General features: G+C 41.4%; 1 protein-coding gene across 1 annotated transcript in view; it reads left to right on the plus strand.

The window, feature by feature from the left end:
• The first annotated feature begins 17363 nt into the window (after positions 1 to 17363).
• Positions 17364 to 21701, plus strand: part of MARCHF11 (membrane associated ring-CH-type finger 11) — a 32697-nt gene continuing 28359 nt past the window's right edge. Inside the window, exons 1-2 of the mRNA XM_071454008.1 lie at positions 17364 to 17954; positions 18903 to 19058. Coding sequence (XP_071310109.1) covers positions 17685 to 17954; positions 18903 to 19058 — 426 coding nt within the window. The 5' untranslated portion in view covers positions 17364 to 17684. The remainder of the gene's footprint in view (positions 17955 to 18902; positions 19059 to 21701) is intronic.

A 21701-nucleotide genomic window follows, 5' to 3' on the forward strand; every position in this document is an offset into this window, starting at 1 on the left:
AAAACTTGGAAGAAAAGCTGAGGAAGCCCCACATGCTTTCATTTCTTCAGTAAATTGTGACAATTTAAAGCCAGGAAGCAGAGAGAGTTACAGATCTTAAACTAATAATATTGATTTTCCTTTCTGGAACACACAGCCCCTCTACAAAGCATTGCTCTGAGAAAAAATATTGGACATCTGCTAAACTGTGCTTAACAGAAGTATTTATGTTGCTCTTAGACTGAATTAAGCAGGGTGACATATAGCAAATACATAGGAATAGTCATATGATTTACTAATTTTCACCATCACTACAGTTATTCTTCCTAATCTTGCATGCTGAAATTAAAGTGCTTTAGCAGAGGCCCTGACACTGTCTCTTAAGCTTTTAGAAATTACTCCTGTATGTTTCAGAGAGCATGTTTACATACTGAGTTTTTAGACAGATACATCGATATAGATTCCTGTCTGTACTTTTGTAGATAAAAGTAATTTTTGCATTTTAAATAAACTGGATGGGAATGAAAGAATGTAATAAAAGAGTACCCAATTTCTTTCTCCATTTGAAGAACCATGGTCAGGATTGAATGAGCTGTAATATGAGGAAGGATAACTACTGATCAAAGCAGCTGCAAAATTACATGTACACCAGGGAACGGCACGCAGTTTCAAGGACTCTGATATCTTTCATCTTCTTTTATCATCTCTGGATAAGGTGAGGAGTACCCAGAAGGGCATGCTCTCAAGAGTGCACCCTCAGCCAGTTTGCTGATGACACAAACTGGGAAGAGTGGCTGACACACCCAGAGGGTTGTGCTGCCATCCAGAGGGATCTGAGCAGGCTGGAGAAATGGGTTGATGGAAACATCATGAAGTTCAGCAAGGGGAAGTGTAAAGTCCTGTATTTGGGAAAGAGCAGCCCCAGGCACCAATGTATGCTAGGGGATGCCTGGCTGAAAAGATGCTTTGCAGAACAGGACCTGGGTTGAACACAAGCCAGCAGTGTGTCCTTGCCACTGGGGCAGCTAATGGTATTCTGGGCTGCATCAGGAAAAGTGCTGCCAGCAGGTCCAGGGAAGTGATTGCCCCTCTGCTTAGCACTGGGAAGGCCTCACCTTGTGGGCTCTTCCAGGTCTGTGGATCCCCAGTGCAAGAGGCCCTAAACATACTGGGGAGAATCTAATGAAGGGCCACAAATATGACAGAGGGACTGGACTATCTCTCTAGAAGGAAAAGATGAGAGAGCTATGGCTGTTCAGCCTGGAAAAGAGAAGGCTCAGGGGGATTTTATCAATGTGGTAAGTATCCAGAGGGAGGGCGCACAGAGGACAGAGCCAGGCTCTCTTCAGTGGTGCCCAGAGAGAGATCCAGAGGCAATGGGCATCTACTAAAATACAGGAGTTTCACTCTAAAGTCAAGAAACACTTTTTCACTGTGAAGGTGACCAAGCACTGGAAGGTTCTGGAGTCTCCATCCTTGGAGATACACAAAAGCTGTCTGGACATAGTCCTGGGCAGCAGCTCTGTGTGTCACTTGCTTGAGCAACAGGGATATGATCAAAGGACCTGCAGAGGACCCTTCCAACCTCAGCCATTCAGTGACTCAGTGAGAATCCCAGGCCAGGTTGACAGAGTCATAGTTAGGATTCCAAAACAGTCCCTTGGTTTCCATATCATTTGAGCAAGTGAATTGTGCTTGAGGGCCCATCAAGGGAGGCAGAATGGGAAGGATCTAAGACTGCAAGAACATCTATGTGTTCCAGACACTAAATCACCTGGTTCTTGGAGTGAAAATGAAAAGTGTAGGAGCCTGTGAGAGGTCAAAATTACTGTCAGCAGCTTTAAAGGGAGACAAAAAGACCTGGATAGAGCCTATCCACAAGGACTACTGAGAACTATTTCTCATGTGGATGGTTTCATGACCTCAGATGCCACTTCTCTACACCTTCCCAAACAGCATTGTCTGAATGCTTTATGATCTCCTGGGGCTCACTGCCTTCAGACTGGCCATTTCTTCACTATATTGACTACAAAAGCGTATTAAAGGAAGCAGCAAGTGCCAGAGAAAAGAAAGACTTGTGGGTCATGCTGTAGAAGCAGCACTAGACAAGGTGGAAGCAGGTCTTAGAACTTTATCACAAGATGAGTGAGATGCAAGGTTTGGGGTGTTTTTTATTAAAAAGCCCCCGGTGTTTGCCCAGGCAAATCCTTCATACTCATCTGAAACCATATTTAACAACCACGGATTTCAAAGGGTCAGTGGTACAGGGGTTTAAAGAAAAAAATCCTGCAGATGTGAGAAGATCTTTTCCAATGAGATAATTAAGAGATAATAATAAATGGAGAAGAAAAAGAATTTTTTTTATTTTGCTACAGATATTGCCTGCTTTGCACCTTGTTCTGCTCTGGTTGGACTTAGATACCTGATTTTATCTTCATTACCATATTAATTTCCAGTTATCCTAAAACTGGGAGAAAACTTCCCAGGTGAAAGACTTATGAATGCAGAGTACAGATCCAGCTTACCTCAGTCCTTGATGCCTGTGTAAAATACTGCCAGGCCAGAATGGTAGCTTTTAAATCCAAGTCTTCTGATACAAATGTGTCAAATGGGGAGAACTCATCCTTGCACTTTGACATACCAATATTTGTAGTTCAATTAGGACAAAATTTGACAGTAGAACATTCTTCTAGCATTAATAACTGTTGTAGCTTGGTGTAACGTGAGATTATATTGCTAGTCATAACATGAAAGTTCCACAAGTCTTTCTCTAACTGACAGAAGAGAAAGCATGCCAAATTTTTCAGCCCATGAATTTTGGGAGAGGAGTGAAGAGAATTGGATAGGGTCTATGAACTGTCTTTGGCAATTAGAAGATTAAACGGAGACACGTATCTTAGTTCTATATAGATTTTATCAGTGTACAGAATAGCCCATCAGACTGCATTTTCCATATTTTCACCAGTTTTACACATCTTTTTGCAATTAACACATGGTTCAAAAACTGAAATAAAAAAAAACATTGATACTCCATGTTTATGTCATCTGGCATTCATCCATAATTTCCCCCTGAATTATTCCATGTTGTCTGGGAACACCATTTGACAACAGCAGTCTTCAAAGGGTTAGTCCTGCAGGAGCTGTGTAAAGCAGATCCTGCAGACTCTTACATGGATAGTCCTGGTTTACTCAGATGATGATTAACAAGGAGAGCTGACCCAAAACAATTGAACTAATGCAATGTAATGTAATGTCTTTTTAATGATTTCATGCTGCTAGGCTGAAATACCTGGTTTTATGGCGTAATGCCTAAGAGTTGGGTGTCCATCCAACACCACAGGATCTTCAGCACTCCACCCAGCCATGTTACACGTGTGCAGAAAAACCTCTTCTACCTATAAAGGACCCTTTCACAAAACTAGTGTCTAAGGATGCAGCAACAATGAAAGATGTAATTTTTCTTAATGCCAGTAGCATTGAAATTGTCAGTGTATATTAGCTTGGAGAAATTCTATACCAATACCAAATCCTGATTATAGTTTTTCCAATAAACTTAGGTTTCTTACCAATTATAGTGATCCAGGTGATCTTATATTCCTAAGCTTGTTGAGTCATATTTTTTTTCTGTCAGTATTAACAAAAAATCATAAAAATAAAGCCAAAGAGGACCATTGCTAGACAAGCATCTACTCATTTAAGTAGTGGCAAAATTTAGCTTTTTAAAAAGAAATAAATATTATTATGCATTATTGCATATTATTATAATTATTATAACACCATATTCCTACAAGCAGGAAAGAATTTCTGGAATGTAAAATTTTGATATTATGATGGTGGCTTGTTAGCACTTAGCTAAAAGTTATGGCAAATATAAAGAGGACCAATCCTACATCTGCCATGTATTGTCATAATTCAAGGTTTATGAAAGTACATTGAGTGATATCAGCTTCTGGCAAAGCATTACTGATTGAATGTCTGCCTCACGTAGTCTGGCACAGCAGCAAAACACTGGGCTGAGGCTTGGCCCAAAGTCCATTGTACAGCTCTGCTGAAATTACTTGCAAGACATGATAATGTGCAGCTGCACAGTCACTCTTTGTGCACCAGCTCAGCATTGTGAAACAGGGCATTCCCAGGGGATGTACAGAAGTATTTGTGCCATTGTGAGACACAATGGTTTAATCTAGATGTACAATGAAGCCAAGGCACAAAACATGCGAAGAGATCCTGGTAGATGTGGCAAACCTATGTGTTGTGAGCAAAAGCTATGGCTCTGGCTACACTGCAGATACGGCTCTCTGTAGCTGATAGAAGGCTTCCAGCCATAAAGACTGTGCTGCCTCATGTGGCAAGTAGTGCTTACATCACCTCACAAAGGCTGGTGCTGACAATGTGGGGCAGGTATACAAGGTGAACTCCTCAGGAGTAACCCCATTCCCTATCAGGATGAGCCATGGGTGATATCTTTCCTGTCCTGTATGTCTGATTTCCTTTGCAAAGACCCAGGAGTGCAGGCAGGAAGGGAGCTGCACCATAGAACAGTAACTCCTTCATCTGAACAAACACTGGACCAAGAACTGTGAGACACAAAACTAAGAAATGCAAACAGTGAGATTGAAAACTTAGGGCTAATTTTAGCTGATACTGAGACATTTGCCATCATGTGTGCACTTGGGTTTCTAGAAAGGTTGAACAAAAACAACACGAAGGATGTTCTCTCCTTGCCAGTCTGGGTAAGTAACAGTAACTCCAGTGCCTCTGCCTGAGGTAAGTCATGCTTCTATTACTCACTCTGTATGAGAAGGTTCCAATTATTTCAGTGAAAGTATTGGCAAAAGGTTTAAAATTAAGCAAAAAGAAATACTTTTTTACACATGACTACACTGTAGATTTCAGTAATGCTGCTTGGTGTCAGCTTAAGACTGCAAATGGGTTGATGAGAGCCTTGGAAAATCCATGAGTGCATTAGAAGGTGTCAGCTCTAGAAACCCTTAAAGAGACCTTAAACAGCTCATAGAAATTGGAAAACTGAAACAGAGGCATGTGCAGGGACTTCACATTGGTTTATATTTGTCTTGTTTTTATGGTTAGTCAGAGCATTGAGTTAATGAACCTTGAAGAGTGTCTGAGATGTATTTGTTCACATCTGTGAGTATCAAAGCAGATACTCAAAATGGATTTTGAGAGATTACCATAGTCAGTGTCTTACCTGTATACTTTCAGCATGCTTTTTTTTCCTAGTTTGTTATTTAAAAACTCAGTTAAGGAGAATGTCATTAGCCTGAGAAGCCTTTAGAATCTTTATTCTCAACCTTACCAGGAAAGATTTTCCAGAGAATTGATTTGCAGTATCTTGCAGCAGAGTACCACTTGAACACTGCTGGACCTTTGTAGAACCCACTCCAAACAAACACCCACACTGACTGTGCACCCCAGCAATCTCTTTGTCTCTCTTTCTGATGTGGGTTGTGACTGCTCTCTTCTAGACTCATCTACATCACGTGCTCTAATTTGCTAAGATGAATGTCATGACCACCACCATCAACAGCCTTTCTAAAGTAAAATAATACAATAGCAATTGCTTTTCCTTTGTATGCAGCATCTGTTATCCATTATAGAATAAAAGTAGATTATTCTGATATAATCCATTCTCAAACACCCACAAAGTTACATGGTTTTTTACTCTCTGTATGTTATCCTGCAGGTAGTTTGATAATTACTTGTTCCACTACTTCTGTTTCCAGAAACAGAAGCTTTGCTGATTGGTTACGTTTTCTTCTTGTCTTGTTGAAGTGTTCAACATGTTTACTCTTCCCATTGGATGAAATGCCACCTATTATCCATAAATTGTCAAAAGTGATTTTTAACAGCTCTGAAATTTCATCAGCCAGTTGAAGATGTGTCCTAGGACATAAAGGTGCCATCCTCTCCTTGGCACTGACCACTCCACTAACCAAGCTAATTAATGGTGGTAAGTCAATCAGCTGTCTGAGGACGGAGAAGGTCCATGGAGCCACACTGAGTTTCATTTATCCATGGACTGAGACATACCAAACAGAGGGTACTTTGAAAATGCCACCATTGTACCTTTAACTTTCAAACTGTGCACTCTGCTGTGCTCATCATCTGTGCTCTGTGCAACATCTGTAGTTCTAAGTGATTCTTTCCATATGGTGAAAGTCCTGGAGATTGACAGACTAATTTGTACAACCAGAATGTACTCACATAAATAAGATTACACTAGGATCTTGGGGGCAAGGGGAATTTGCAATGCCATATGTGTTAATTTCTGTGCCAGATAAAATGATTTTAATCCACTATTGTATGCAATTGTATGTGCTTTGCCCAGGAAAATGATACTCTTGATATCTTATTCTCTCTGCAGCATTTCTGAGCTTCTCAGACAATGGGAATGCTCATGTGTACTTGAATAAAATCTCATCTATTGTGTCTCCATCCTTGCTTGCTTGATTACTCAGCATGCCACAAAAACAGGCTCTTGTAGTGTTTGCTCCTTACCAACATTTGCCAAAGGGGATAATGCCAATTTCAAAATTGGGATCATTTTCGATATATTTTTTTGGTGAAAGACAATAATATTTTTGTGTCTCTTAAATAATTTCTGTAAGGAAATAAAAAGAGCAAGACAGACTTGTCAGCTGGCTGCAAACAGTATTTGAGTCTTAGTAATGAATTGTGGAGGTGCAAGCTAGGGATTGTGAGACTGTTTGGACTGAGGATGTTAGATATAGGAGGACAATCTCTTGTATCCATCAAGTTCTCACTGTAAGCCCCCTCCTAGCTGAGAATGGCTGAGTATGCAGAAATTTGACTATTAGGTTTGACAGGAAAGGGACTTGAAGCTGGCTACTGAACTCTGCAAGTACTGAACATAACACTGTCAGTGTCCCTATTAAAAATCTGAAAGTATTGTTGAAGTCAATGTAGGATTTGTGATTTATTTTCCATCAAACACAGGTGAAGAAGTCTTCACAAAGTCAGTTTCGACAGTGAGTATAAAAGTATCTGAAGTGAAGACTGGCAAGATGACTGAAACCCCCTGTAAATTATTGCTTTGGACACCTTTCTCTCCAGCTGGACACCTTCAGAAACTCCTCAGCTTGAAAGAATTATTTGGTCAACTTGTTTCCAAAGCCTATTTCTTTTTTTCAGTGTAGCTGCAAATACAATAAACTCAAGCAGAGTGAAATGAACTGGCACTTCAGATTAATGTCAACATCTGTGTGAAAATACTTCCTATCATTGGATAGCACTTTTAGCTACATCTAGTTTATTTGGATAGCTGCATTTAGTACTGCAGACTTCTCTCTATTGCAGCTGCAGGCTATTAACCTAGAACATGACCTCTTTTAGTTATTACTTAAGGCAGTAATAGTAGTGATACAGATTACAATGAAGATCCCTTGAGATAAAGTACAGAAATTAAGCTCTATGTCATTAAAATTTTTCATGTCCTATAGCAAAACCAGTGTATTAATGAAAAGAAAAAAAAAAAAAGGGGAAATAATATGGAAAAACTTAGCTAAAGGAATCTCATTTTTTGGATTGACGTCTCTCCTAAGTATCAAAGATGAGATTAAAGGAGCAGTGTGTGGGGGCAATAAGAAGAGCAAACTCATACTAGAATGGTTTAGGAAAGCAAATCAAATGCTTTAGGGCACAAGCTGAACACCCCTGCAACTAGGATTTGAAGCATAAATTTCAGGTAAGCTTTACTCAGCATGGAAATAGGCCATGTGAACTCTCTTTTAAAGTTGATTACAGACCATTGCAGGAGGCAGGACATTTCATCATTTAGACTCGTGATCTTTTCTGGCTTGGTGAGACCTATGTTCCTATGAACATCTGAAGTTACCACAGGCTTCTGTTCATCTTCTTGCCTCGGAATCCCCTAGGGATTTTTTATGCTGCAGTTTCATGTTTATTCAGAACACAATGTCAAATTTGATAAAAATTCAATAACGGCATTCAATTGGACAAGAATGGATGCATGTTTTTTTTTTGTTTGTTTGATATCAAAGTTGCTAGTGAATGTATATGGGCATGAGAAGATAGGCAGAAAGATCAGTTAGTTAGACTGCTGAACTTTGCTCCCAGGACCTACAGCTTTAAAATGCTAATTAATGTTAGCTGGTAACTTCTCATATGTGCATCAGCTGTGTAACATTGCAAATTGGGTATGCTTTGCAAGGGAACATTTCTTATTAAAGATGGTAAAACTCCTTTTCCCTGTGATTCAGAGGAACATGATCCAGACATAAAAATATAAAAATCATCGACTAATACTTTTTACTTTGGACAAGATCATCTAACTCACCCCACTCTCTGAATGATTCATTGCAATATTATCAAGAGACAGCTGGGAATGTGTATTATAAATAAAGGACAGACCAATTTCAAAAGAAGTGATGGTATCAGGAAAAGCATCTATGAGAACAAAATAGATACAGGGATGAAATTTAAGGTAACATATTCAAATATCTTTATTCAGATTTTAATTAAGCACCCAGGTTTATCTTTCAAGTAGTGCTGTTTCCAGCATTTGGCTAAAAAGAGCTAGGAGTCTCTGGGACATGCAGAGTTTGAAAAATTCACAGCCAGTCATGGAAGCTTTATAAAGACTGCCCTATTTCACCTGAAGACAGACACAGCCACCCATGCATATTCATGCATTTTAATTCAATAAAAGGTTAGTTTATACTGTGCACAATTTCAGGATGTTTATACTGTTATATAGTTTATACTGTGTGCAATTTATTAGTTTATAGTGTGCACAATTTCAGGATGCTCCCCTTCCTCTCTTGAGTGTAAAAGGCACATGCTTACCATAAATGATGAAAAAAAGCATTTAGTTGATCCTGAGGCATCCTACAGATTGATTGCTTTGTAAGTATCCCTCATCTACTCCAGCAGGTGAAAAAAACCCAAACAGCCATCTATAGTAAAATACTTCCCTCCTGTGCCATGCCTCCATAAATATGTAACACAGGCACAGCAGCTGGTGGCAGCCTTTCAAGCCAGTGAGAAAGGGTACCCATTTCTTTAGAGTGTGCTGGCCAAAAGCCACTTTCTTTCCTGCAATGGAGAAGGCTGGAAAAAGAACACTTTTTTAGTTGATTCTGCATCTTCCACACCACAACATGACTTGCTATTTTCCAAATAGGATGGATCCTTGAGGAGAGATGCCCTGCAGGATCCTTTCACCCTTGGCAGCAGAGCTCTTCAAGATGCCATGCTATTTGTGGCTTCCTACCACAGCTGCACATCAAATATACAAAGCAGCAGCCAGGGATGCTTTGGCAGCAGGAATAAAATTATAATGTGAGGACTGGAAGAGAAGTTACTTGTTTTTTATTGTTCTCATAAGAAATTAGTAATCAAATGTACAGAAGAAAGTAATTGCTTGCTGTTCTAAGCAATTGTTCCAGAAAGAAGAGTTTGTTACCAGGAGAACAAGGGTCAAATTCACTAATTTTATATTCATGATTAGCAGTAGGCCTAATCTAGGAAAATGTTGAAACTGTATCCAGGATCTGTTCATCCAAGTTAGCATTTTCCATGTATCTCTTTCTCCACCATCACCACTCCAAATGACGGAGGTAGAAGAGGAATTGTGACAAAACAGAAGTGGGGGTGGTAAAGCTTTAGTTCTTCAGAAGTCTAGAGAAAAAGTGAGAGGCTGAGATGCACTTAAATGCAGCCTGACTTTGCCCCAGTCCTATTTCTGAGGTGACTGGTTAAGCTTTTATGTAGTTGCATACACATTTCGTGCCACTTTGAATGCCCTTAGGTACCCTGTCTGATCTCCACATCTCCAGATGCTACCCTAAAAAGGCACAGATTTTCTACAGGTCCTATGGCATATCTGCAAGCTCCGTGTGAATGCAATTATAGCTTGCATCCAGAGGACACAGATTTCAGATGAGCAAACTTAAAATTTTCACTGAAATGTCTGCCACCAAGGCTGAAGCCACTCCTGCTCCAGTGCCTCCACACTGTCCAGAATAACTCAGGCAAGTTATATTTTGCAGTTTTAACAGTTGGAGACTATTCAAACTGGTTGCAAGACAATCCCACAGTTTATCCTTTTCCTGCAGCCATTCTTCAAAAGGGTCACATGTCAGTAACACATGCCTTCGTCTCTCCAGGAGATTTTATTCAACTGAGTGTTCAGGTTCAAGTTTGCAGCGAGCTCAGTGGCCTTGCAAACTCTAAGTGTGAAGCTACATTTGGCAGTGAGAGCACTCATCACTGACATGCCTTCCTGTAGTGAACAGAGTGTGCAGCAAAGGAAGAAGGTACCCCATGGATTTGTGCTCAACCCTTTGTGTACTTGGTGTGTTGGGATGTCATGGCAATGAAAGACAGTGATCCTTGCCACAGGCCAGCCCTGGATTTTACTGCACTGTAGGAATTTCCATGGTTTCCTTTTCTGTTCCTGCCTTGTCCTACCTTGCTTGCAAAGTATCACAGCCATAAATAAAGAAACTTTCCTAAAAACTATCCTTGAGTTGCATAAACCCCCACGCAACTCCCACCTCCAGGAATCACCTCCTAACAAGGTACAGAAAATCTCACATTTCCTTTACTACAGATTTCAGACCTTGATTTAACACTCATGAGCTTCCACCAACCATTTTCTTTTCCTTTCCCACACCAGATAACACAGTCCTGCATTACCTAGCATTTTTGCAAGGGTCTTCAGGGGAAGAAAATGAACTAAAAAAATCCCTAAATAACCAACTTAGCCAACATCTCATTCATCTGGTAGGAATCTGGGACCAGTGAGAATGGAGTAAGAAAATGCTGTTTCCCCTTTAAGAAGCACAAAAGATGTAACTTCTGGTTTATATAACTTCCCAAAACAAGCCTTCCTGAAATAAGATCATTTAATTAGCAAATACAGTGGATTTTGTAAGAACTAGGTCCTCTTCAGTGATGTAACACCTTCCTAATCTAATCCAATGTGGCCCGTAGTGACTTTTACATATTTTCCTGCAAATTTATCACAAGGAGAACTTTGACTCCCAATACACATGGGCAATCTTGCAATCTCATGAGACAGCATTTTCTTCTTTTTTTTAAATTTTTGGGGGGGCTGGTGGGTAGAAAGATAAAGAGGACAAGAAATTATTTCATAGAAAAACACGCTCAAGCTGCAACTTTGAAATTATAATGTCTATCTCCAGCTCTTCTATTGAATCTCACTAATGTTTTGGAATTTTTAGGAGGGAAAGTCTCATATCTGGAGGAGCTGGTCTCTTTTTTAGGAGTTTAATAACAGATAACTGACAACTTCCTCAGGTCACTTCTGGCAGAGCTGGAAAACTCTCAGTCCAGCCAGAGCAAAATCTGTCAGCTTGCATTTTTTCTGCCACAGTTTCTAAGAAAATGCTAGATTAGGTAATTCTGTAAGTTGTGCTGATTCATCTTAACTGTGGCACGTCCTGTGGCTGAGATCACACAGGCTGCAACAACTGCTGCTGCATCAAGGATGGAGGACTTGGTCCTTTGTTCAAATAGCAGGGGCTTGTATTTTTAATTTTTAATTGAGACTAATCCCTTGAAGACAAAACAGACCTACCTGTGGTGCAAGAAATAACCAAAGCAGTGCTCTTCAACCAGGAATGAACATCTCAGACCCGAGTGGATGTCCTTTTCCTTTCACCACGTAAATACCAGTAAAGTATGTCAGCAAAATAACTATTTAGTTGCCCTTTGTGGTTTGGTTTATCAAGAAAAATTTCCATTCTCACTTAATGGGTATTTAGACTTGAGTTTTGACACCACAGTATAATTATGACAAGCTCCAGTTCCCCACCATCACAAAGTTTCTGTTGTGAAGTTCTCACCCTGCCCTGTGTGTGTACCGAGGAGCTGACCACGCCAGGGTTCAGCTCATGGTGGGATCCCCCAGAAGGTGTTTCCATAGAATATGCTGCATTTCACTGCCTTGCTGCAAACATTGGTCAGTTTGCAGTTTTCCAAATTGTCAGACATAGGCTGGAGGCATATTGAATGGAGTAAAGGACAGCTATCAGGATTTGGGAAGCTGTTACATTATTTTTGATGTCTTGCCACTACTTCTCAAGGTTTGATGTTTGTACTGCATATTATAGATGCCTGTACTGCATATTACAGTCATTCTGACTCTTATAGACAAGGAAATACAAAGAAAATGTTTTGTGTTTTTTTTAAGGTTTTTTTTTTTTTTAAACATATATAAAAGGATCTGACCAGCTGATACTAAAATAAATTAACTTTGGCCTTGTACAGTAGCTTTTGCTCATATAACATCTAATGGAAAAGCTAATTGACATTCTGTCATTTCTGTTTCAATTAACTGAACTCACTGATGCCGCCCTCTAGAATTCGTGACAGCTGATCTATTTCCAAAATAAACCAAGTAACTAAATTTATTTGCAAACAAAGATTACCTCATTCTGGAATACATGCTAAACCTTTTTTCTGTCCTCATCAACCGGTATAAGAGAAAATGTTTAGAAGAGTTAAAGATCAAAAGGGAGATTATATGTCCCAGGAAGATCATGGTTGAGAAAAATTAATCATATGTAGTTTCAAAAGTTTAAAAAAAAAAACAGCACCTTTGATAAAAAACAGCATACTGGCAATTAAGACAGGAATTCCAGCAGAAAAACATAGCAATTGTGGATGGTTTTATAGCATTTCAAGAAGAAAAATGAATTTCAATGAAAAATCAGAACTTTCATGTCATCATCCATGTAAGCATCTGAAAGCATGCTGAAATAATTAGGGAAGGAAAGGAAAAGAATGCCAACCACCATTTCTTAGACAATGCAAACAAAAAGCCCTACAGAGATCTGTCAGGGCACCTGTTCCAGGAGTTCTGAGAGGTCCCCAGGTGTGTGATGGTAGGATCCGCTGTCAGGGCATCCCTTGGGCACTGGAGCAGCCACAGCCCTGGGGTGAGGCTGGCGCTGGCCAGGCATGGTGGGAGCTGTGGCTCACGTCAGGGCCAACAGCAGAGGCTCATCTTAAAAGCAGCTCCCACAAAAAGGGGCTGTGGCTTCCCCAGCATCCCAAGCCACAGAAGGAAAGGGATGTTTTCATATTTCCAAAAATTTCCATGTTTCGTCCATGATGGGGAAATGCACTCAGAGCCCCAACAAGTACAGAAGTTTGAGAAATGCCTCAGTCTTCTGCTGAGAATGGATGTTTCTGCCTATATAGGGATGTATCAGTGTTGAGCAATACTGGGTTGGATAGGAAACTAGGTATGCATTTCCAAAAATGCAAGAGAGCAGTGTGAAAATAAAGATTTTCATTGGACAAGTGATTTCTGCCTGCATGAGATTTGAATTAGTTGACATAACTGTAAAATCTTCCACCACAGGATGAGTGTGTGTGCTCATAACAAAAATCAGGCACGCTCAGTGAACCAGCAAATAATCCACTGTCACTAGCAGGGCTATTAACCATCTGCAGGGATCTTTTAGTATAATAAAGCTGGACATGGAAATGTGGCAAACTGCCTTATTACTCAGGAGTGCATTTTATGTTGCATTAAACATGCAAAATTTATTTAAAATTAAACATCTTCTTAGAGACAAAATACTTCATTTTTGTTTACAGGTGATCTCCACCAATCTGAGTTTCATTGTGAAAGGGGTATACATGTGGTATTCAGCAAATAGAATGATGTGCCTGTATTATTATCTAAGTAGATTTAACTTTCTACTGTCTCATTAGTATTTTGTTTTGAATGTAATACACTGGCAATTACTCCCTTTGCTCCCTTATTAATATTTTAGGACTGTATCATCATGTTTTCCTCAGAGGTACAGGAAGCAGCCAAAAGGAAGAAACTCATTATTGAGCTGTTTTGTTCCTCTATTTATGGTACAGGTCAATGTGTTACGGAAATCTTTTGAGAAAAAAAAGAAGAGCAGTGTTTGGCTTTTCAGCATGTGGTAACACAGTGCTTCCATTCCTATAATCCCCTGAGTAGTTTGTTACCTGCACACCTTATTCCAGTGTAACCTCTTCTGTACATAAAGATTTGCATAAAGTATTCATCTTGATATACAATTAAAACAAACAAACAAACAAAAAAGCCACAAAAACCAAACAAAAACCGAATAATACCCCCTATTCTGTTTATTCCCTGAACATTTCTCCCCCATTCACTCAAACACCTTCCTCATTTTTTTTTTTTTTGTTCCTGGATGTTCAACCTACAGCTGATTCTCCTCAGGTAAAAGAATTGGTATGAGCTTCCATTATTTTATTTGGAGGAAAATATTGCACAGTGCTGAGCCAGTGTTGTGGAGAAAAGAATGTACCTGCTCCCTCAGGGGTTGTACTTCTCCTGCCTGTTCCATTGCCTGCTGGAAATGCAATTCATTTCACTGTCCCACACTCTTATTATTACTTCGGTGTTATTTTTATCCATATCACTGTTCCTTATTATTTGTCTTGTTATAATACCTAGATACTTCTGCCAAGATCAAGACTGTACAAATGTGGCCTGAATCTGCCACATTTTCTGCCAGTAAAATGTCGCATATTGAAGTGGAAGAGGTAGGAACAAGAAAACAGAAAGTGAACATTATTGTTTCAGTTTTATGTAGAGAAAAAAACAATCTAAGGGAGATGTTCCTGCATCTGGGAGTCTAAAGCTGGTCTGAATGTGTGTCCCACTGTTCCCAAAAGAGATGGCAGAAGTGACAGCCACAGTCCTCTGGAGGCTGTTGGACACGGCACGTCTGGGAGTGCAAAGAGCTGCCTGTCTTTAGGCAACCAGATCCTCTGTTCAGCCCACTTGAGATCACTTGCTCAAGGTTCTTCAAGAAATCTATAGCAAAATGTGCTTCAATATAAATCCCATAAGTTCTAGTGTTAATCACAAATTAATTATTCCTGGTTTCAGCTTCTCTTTTTTTTTACTTTCTCCCAACCACCTACACTACTGCTGTTATGAAGTGAATTATCCTTTCTTGCTTTAAATTTTTCTTCTTTCTGTTTCAATCTTTGATTTTGGCTCCGGTCCTCCTCTCTCGCTCAGCAGAAGGCTGAACACTGCTTTGGTTGGAGGCTGTGTTACAGAATGTTCTCCACCCCTTCTGCTCTTTTGTTGGCATCTCCTCCCACCCTCAGCATGCCAAACAACTCCAATGCTCTCTGAAGCACAGGGATCGATAGCCTTTGTAATTCTGTTTTAGCCAGTGTGCTAGTAGCTGTTGGTAGACAGGCAAATAGGTGATGTATTAAAAACTCATGTCTGTGAAATACCCACTCACAATCAGCTCTCCAAGATAATTACATATGTGTGAAAAAAAAATTATTCTGATTCATGTCAGATGTATTTCCTTTTAAGAGTCATGTTATACATTTATTTCAGGCAAGATTAGGTAGAAAAGTCTGACCTTCTTAAAGCACTTTATTATTCTCTACAGTCGCATTTTTCTTTCTTTTTCTGTCACAAAGAAGTCATTCCATTTCTGTGTTGACATTTTTATCTTCTTTTTATAGCCTTTCCAAAAGCCATGTCACTTGCTGAACTTTTGCTGACAAACAAAAGGAAGAGAAAGAAAAATGTCATAAACCTCCACATACAGCAAATGGCAAGGGCATGCTGTATTACTCAGATATGGTTGAGTAACTTTTTAGCATTCATTTCTCATTTTACTCCTTTAGTTCCACTGTCTTCTCCTTCTGGTTTTGCTTTAATTCTCTTCTATCCAGTATTTTTGATTCATCTGTTTGTTCTGACACTTCCTTTTTTTTCCCCCATCATTTTTTGTGATTACCACTTCCTTCTTTAGAATTAATCTATTTGATTAGTTCTGTCTTCACTTTTGCTTAGCCTCTCTGCCAACTCCTTCAGGTATTACATTGCTATGAAAAAAATTATATGTAGAGAATTTCCTAACTCCACAGCATCTGTGGCTCATTAAAATGTCTCTGTCAATGTGCCATTATTTTTGGCTTTACATTATCAAATCTGGACAAATCCATGTTATTTACCTACTTAACAACCACCTTGTGAACAAATGTAATTTTAGGATTGAAGCATCTTGCTCTAATGCCAAGCTAAATGGCCACCACTGACTTGGCTGATGTAGAGCTGCCAGAAAAAGAGAGTTTCATGAGAATCAGAATTAGTGGCTGATGAGAAAAGTTATAATGATACTTCTTGAGAAGTCAACCTCTGCATATGCATTTTTTAGAGCAATACTGTAAATAGCATTGTTGTTTTTTGTCCTTAATATATCTGTTGCATGGCCTCCATAATAGATGCAGACTCTAGGGGGACTGAAATTGCTTTAACAGCACTTTGCCCCAACTGGTTTGAATGTCACTGTCCTGCAATATGGGTCTGATGCTTTTCTGCCAACAGCACGTTGCTGAGCTTGTCTCCAGCCAGGCCGAAAGGTTGGACCAGGTGTTTGGAATATACTCTGCAAGCCTCTCTGAAGAGCTCGAGAGCCACGCGATGCCGTGAGATCGTGGGCTGAGGAGTGCTGCTTTGGTTCTGTGTGCTGCTTCAGTCTTCTGATAAAATATCTACACCAAGAAAGCCACTACGATCACAACACAGCCAGTGAAGGCACTGGCTGAGCTCATCAGGTACTCCCTTGTCTTGAGACTACAGAGAAGTGGCCAATGAGGAAGGCGTGTGATTTCATCACTCTTTGGATCTAAATGTGGCTATGGAAAAGCATATGGCTTGGCAATTGTTTTTGGTTGTTTTTTTTTTTTAAAGGTTTTATTTCTCTCTCCTTCCCTGCACAGACAGTTGCTGTCATCTTCACGAGATCAAATGTGCACTGGTGTCATACTTGATGCTGAAATTCACACCTACTTTCTTTCAGCAGCCCCAGCCAAACTTTAAAGAATTTCCAACTGCTGAGGATTTTTTTTAGAAGGTATTTGATCATTATGCTTTTAGCAGATTTAATTTTGAAAATAAGGTGATGTAATGAATTAAAGGAAAAAATAAAAGGCAGCCACAGAAGACTGGGAGAGCTACTGTTTCACACCTAAAGAACAACTGTTGAATATTCGTTCTGCAGCTTCCTGCAGCCAAAACCCCAATAAAGTAGAAAGATCCGTAGGTGTCCCCTGAAGGGCCGCATCCCCCGGCGCTGGCGCCCGTGGTTAAGGAGCCCCCTGAGCACAGGGCGCCGGGAGCGGGGCCAGGAGGTGGCCCCGAAGGGCAGGCCAGGGAAGGGAAGGCAGTGCCCGCGGGGCGGGGCAGGGGCCGCGGCCGCCGGGGTGCGGGGGAAGCCGGTGCTGAGGGCAGGAACGCCGGGGGCGGACGGGAGAGCAGGCAGGGATTTTCGTCCCGGAAAGGGGCAGGGATTCCGCCCGGCTGGGCAGGCGCCAGGGCGCTGGCGAGGGCGGCGGCTTTCCCGGAGCGGTGCGGGGGCGGCGGTGCCCGGCGCCGGACCCTCGCCTCCCTCTCTCCCTCGCTCCGTCCCTCCCTCGCTCCGTCCCCCCGCGCGTGCCGCCCGCCCCGCCCCGCCCCGCCGCCCGCGGCCCCGCGCGCCGCTCCTCGCAGAGCGCCGGGCCGTGAGGGAGCGGCCGCGCCCGCCCGCCGGGTCACCTTCCCGGCCGCCGGCAGCCCCGAGCCGCCCCCGAGCCGCCGCCATCCGCCGCTGCGGGCCGTCCCCGCCCCGGGGGAGCGGGTGCCCCGGGGCATGAGCTGTGCCTCCGGGAGCGTCGTGCTCCCTGCCGGAGAGCCGCCTCGAGCCGCCGCCGCCCCTCTGGAGCTGCCGGCCGGGGCGGGGGAGGCGAGCGGGGACACCCCCGAGGAGGGCGAGGGCCGGAGGGGCGGCTCGGAGAGCGGGGCCGCCGGCGGCGACAAGCCCGAGACGCGCTCGGTGTGCAGCAGCAGCGAGAGCGGCAGCGGCGGCCACGGCGGCGGGGCCGGCCCCATCTGCAAGATCTGCTTCCAGGGCCCCGAGCAGGTGAGCACAGGCGCCGGGGGCGGGCGGGCGGCTCCCGCGCACCGCCGCACCCTCGGCTCGGGGTCGAGCCCTGTCCCTGGTGCTGATCTCGGCGGCGCTCCCCGGACGGAATCGCCCTCCCCGGCTGCCGCTGTGCGGGCTGGTTGGGGCAAAAGCCTGGGGCGAACCTGAGCCGGCGCAAAGCTTTGGGAGAATTCAGGAATTTTGCCGTGTCTGGCTCGCACGCGGGGTGTCCTCTGGCGCTCCCGCTCCCAGGTTCACCTCTGAGGGACTCTACACAGTACGAATTTCTCAGGTTTCTGTTAGACTTTAAAATGAGAGTGTTAGTTTACAGGTAATGCTGAGAAGACCTCCAAGTATCATCTCTGTCGTGACGTTATTGGGCATAATATCAGCAATGGATCTGTAACTAGAATTTTATAGCTTGTCTTGGAGTTGGAAAGAAGAGAATAGCTGATTTATATAACACAGAAACTCTGGGGGAAGTGCTTACTTACATTATTTAAGGTCCTGTCTGACAGCTGGCTAGCTGGACAGCACAGAGCCATGCTCCAAGAGTAAGGCTGTCTTGGAATTGTGACATCACACATTTCTTTCTGAATGGTGATTTCAAATAGCTGTTGTAGATATGTATCAAACCACTTTTGATACATTTTGAGGTATTTGAAAGGGCTAATGGTACTGTTGTTTAATGCAAGATAATATTTCAGTTGTTTCACACAGGTAGATGAACATGTGTAGACAGCTTTCTGGCTTTTCTCAGAAGAAGCAGCTAGGTATTTTTAAGACAATTACATTTTTGAGTATTTCATAGCCAAAAATACATGCTTTTACAGATAGTGAGATAGAGACCAGGTCATTGTTACAGACCCCTAAAGATTTTGGTATTGAGTGTACATGTATGTGAAAGGTTCCTTTAAAGTTGATGTTTCTGTATTGCCTTTCCAGGGTGAATTGTTAAACCCTTGCCGCTGTGATGGCTCGGTACGATACACGCATCAGCTTTGCCTCTTAAAGTGGATAAGTGAAAGAGGGTCATGGACCTGTGAACTCTGCTGTTACAGATACCATGTTATAGCCATTAAAATGAAAAAGCCTTGTCAGGTAATTTGTTCTTTTAAAAAAAAAGTATGTCTTTTCAGTCTTTTTTTTTTAACAAAATTATTCTTACTTTTACTTCCAAGGTTTTTGGAAAATGTAGCAGAAGATCCTATATGCCTAACCAGCTAGCACTTGCACCCACTTGAAGTTGGTTTTTAAGACCAGTTACATCTTAAAATGTGTAGTGATTTGGTTCTGTTATGTTCTTCTAGTTTTTGATTTGCTGTAAAAATGGTTTTTAGAGGTTGGTAAATTCTGTAAGTAGTTAAATCATGCTGAGATGTGACAGAAAACTTGGATTTCCCAGATTAACTTCTTAAACTTTAAAAATGTCTTTATTGTTTGTTCAAGACTCACTCAAAGGTTGATTTTGTTCTTTCTTCAACTTGGGATTCAGAGGGGAGAGGTGAAGAAAGCTTCTGTTGTCTGTGTATTCATCTACTGTAGAAATGTAAAAGGAGGGGACTTTTCAGTCTTGGCACAATTCAGAGCAGTAGAACACTCTTAAAGTTCTGTCCACCAGAAGCTGTTTCAGAAGCTGAAATGTGCAGTAGCATTTTCCAGAGCTCCATTTCAGCAGCATCAGAACATGAGATGTAAGTTAGAGCATTGTAGTGGTAGCGTGTTCAGGGAGAGGTGGGGGAGAAACTCAAAGCTCCACCAGATCTCTTAGGGAAGCCTTAATACCACTTTGCATATCAGAATTCTTTAGGGACTTTAAATTCCATCTTGGAAATTATATTTTATAACATCTGAGGAACACATTTAGTAAGATAATTGTATCTTTTTTTAGTTTTGATCCTAAGAGCTCAGAGATGATGGAGCTCTCAAAGGCCAGAGCACACGGGTCATTTTTCTGTGCCTGTGTTTGATTGGAGTTTTATAGAAAAGGCATGGTTGGGTGGTAATGGCAGTTGTGTGAACGTGATAAGCATTCCTTGGATACAGAATATCTGGAGTACTTGCTTACAGCTGTTCAGATTATGGGCAAGTACTTTCAGAGCCAGTGGAGTTCAATTTTTTTCCTTCATAAATTCTCAAAGGAAAGGTTTTGGTAAGCTTTCCTGGATAGAATCTTTATGATGTTAAAAAGTAAATGATTTGTAAAACATTCCAGAAAATGAAGGTGGTAGATTCTGTTTCTACACAGGCATGGTTTGGCATGGAGTTTAATACTTTTGGCTTTTTTAACCTTTTAAAAAGTCTTTATTTCTTGCATCTCCACAGCAATCTCATCCTTTTCCTAGCAAGGATTACTAGCAATAGTTTGCAATTATAGTATCTGAAAATTGTTAGACAGCAAAGACATGACGCAGTTGCCTGCAAAGAGGCATCTAGTACTATTTGAGATGTCCTAAGGTAGTCAAAATGTGTAACAGAATAGCAGATATGACAGAACTTGTGAGGGACTCTGGAACTGCAGATGGAGGCCAAGTGAATATTAAAGGACATTTGAAAAGTCATTAGACACCTATCTGTGGACAGCAGAATCAAGCCCAAGTTTGAAGAACAACTGTGGAAAAGAGAAGCGAAGAAGAGTCAGTAGATGATGCAGTAGGCAACAAAGTTTGGCCAAGCTTACAAGGGAAGTAAAAAGAAACTGAAGAGACAAAAGTTAAATGCCACTCATTGCATTAGTTGTCACCGTTTTCTTCTTATTTTTTGGGGGGGGGGGGGGGGGGGGGGGGGCAGGAGGGAATGAAACCAGATTCATGTTTCTTATTAAATAGCTTAATTCTTTATTTATTCTTCACCCTGTCTTTCATTATTTAGGTAAGTTATTTAAGTCTGTCCTTTCTTTCAAGACAAAATAGCATACAGAAAGATTTCATAGAGTTGCCACTCAAATAATAAGTTGGACATACAATCCTGAGGTCAAATTCCTGACACCCAAAAGATCACACATCTCTTTGAGGAAACACAGTAGTACCTTTCTCAGTCTCCTACACAGAATATTTGTCTTGTAGTAACAGAACCTGAAAGGAAGTCTCAAACTGCAGTCATCTGTGTAATTTTATAAGGGGAATCAGTTTTAAAATGCGCTTACTCCCCATACTCTTGACTGTAATAATATTTGCTGCTTTTAGCCACTGGCTTGGCTTAAACTTTTGGACAGGTTCTGAGTCGTTTTCTATGCTACACAAATGCTCATTTTAAGGTAACTTTTTGGTTAGTTTTAGCAAAAAGCTAAGGGTAAGACCATTTCAATACGGAAGGATTTTAAAACATCGTCAGCTGAAGTAGTGAATGTACTTAAAAGTTCCCAAAAAGTCAGGACTTCTTGCATTACATTAGATACAGTATTTGGACAGGAGTAGTTTACTCTGTCAACAACCACTAGTCCACCTCAGTCCATCTTCCCAGAATTGTCTCTACCAGTCTTTTACTTATTAGAACTTTGTGGGCAGTGTCATAGGAGAGGAAACTGGTGCTATTAACACAAAATGCTTTTTCTCAGGTGAATGCAGATTTGTGCCAGGTCTATGCAAGCCTGGTCTATTTACTCTCAGGTCTGTGCAGATCTACAACAGCTCTTCAGGTTTGCTTTCACCTCATGTATTTAAGGAATGTGTAGAGACTTAAGAAAGATTTTCCTTTGTTTTCGATCAGAACATTGGAATAGATGTGAATATTCCATTTAATATC

This window comes from Agelaius tricolor, unplaced genomic scaffold, assembly GCF_023055355.1.
Source record: "Agelaius tricolor isolate 1412-34295 unplaced genomic scaffold, bAgeTri1.0.p SCAF_2, whole genome shotgun sequence".
NCBI classification, from domain to species: Eukaryota; Metazoa; Chordata; class Aves; order Passeriformes; family Icteridae; genus Agelaius; species Agelaius tricolor.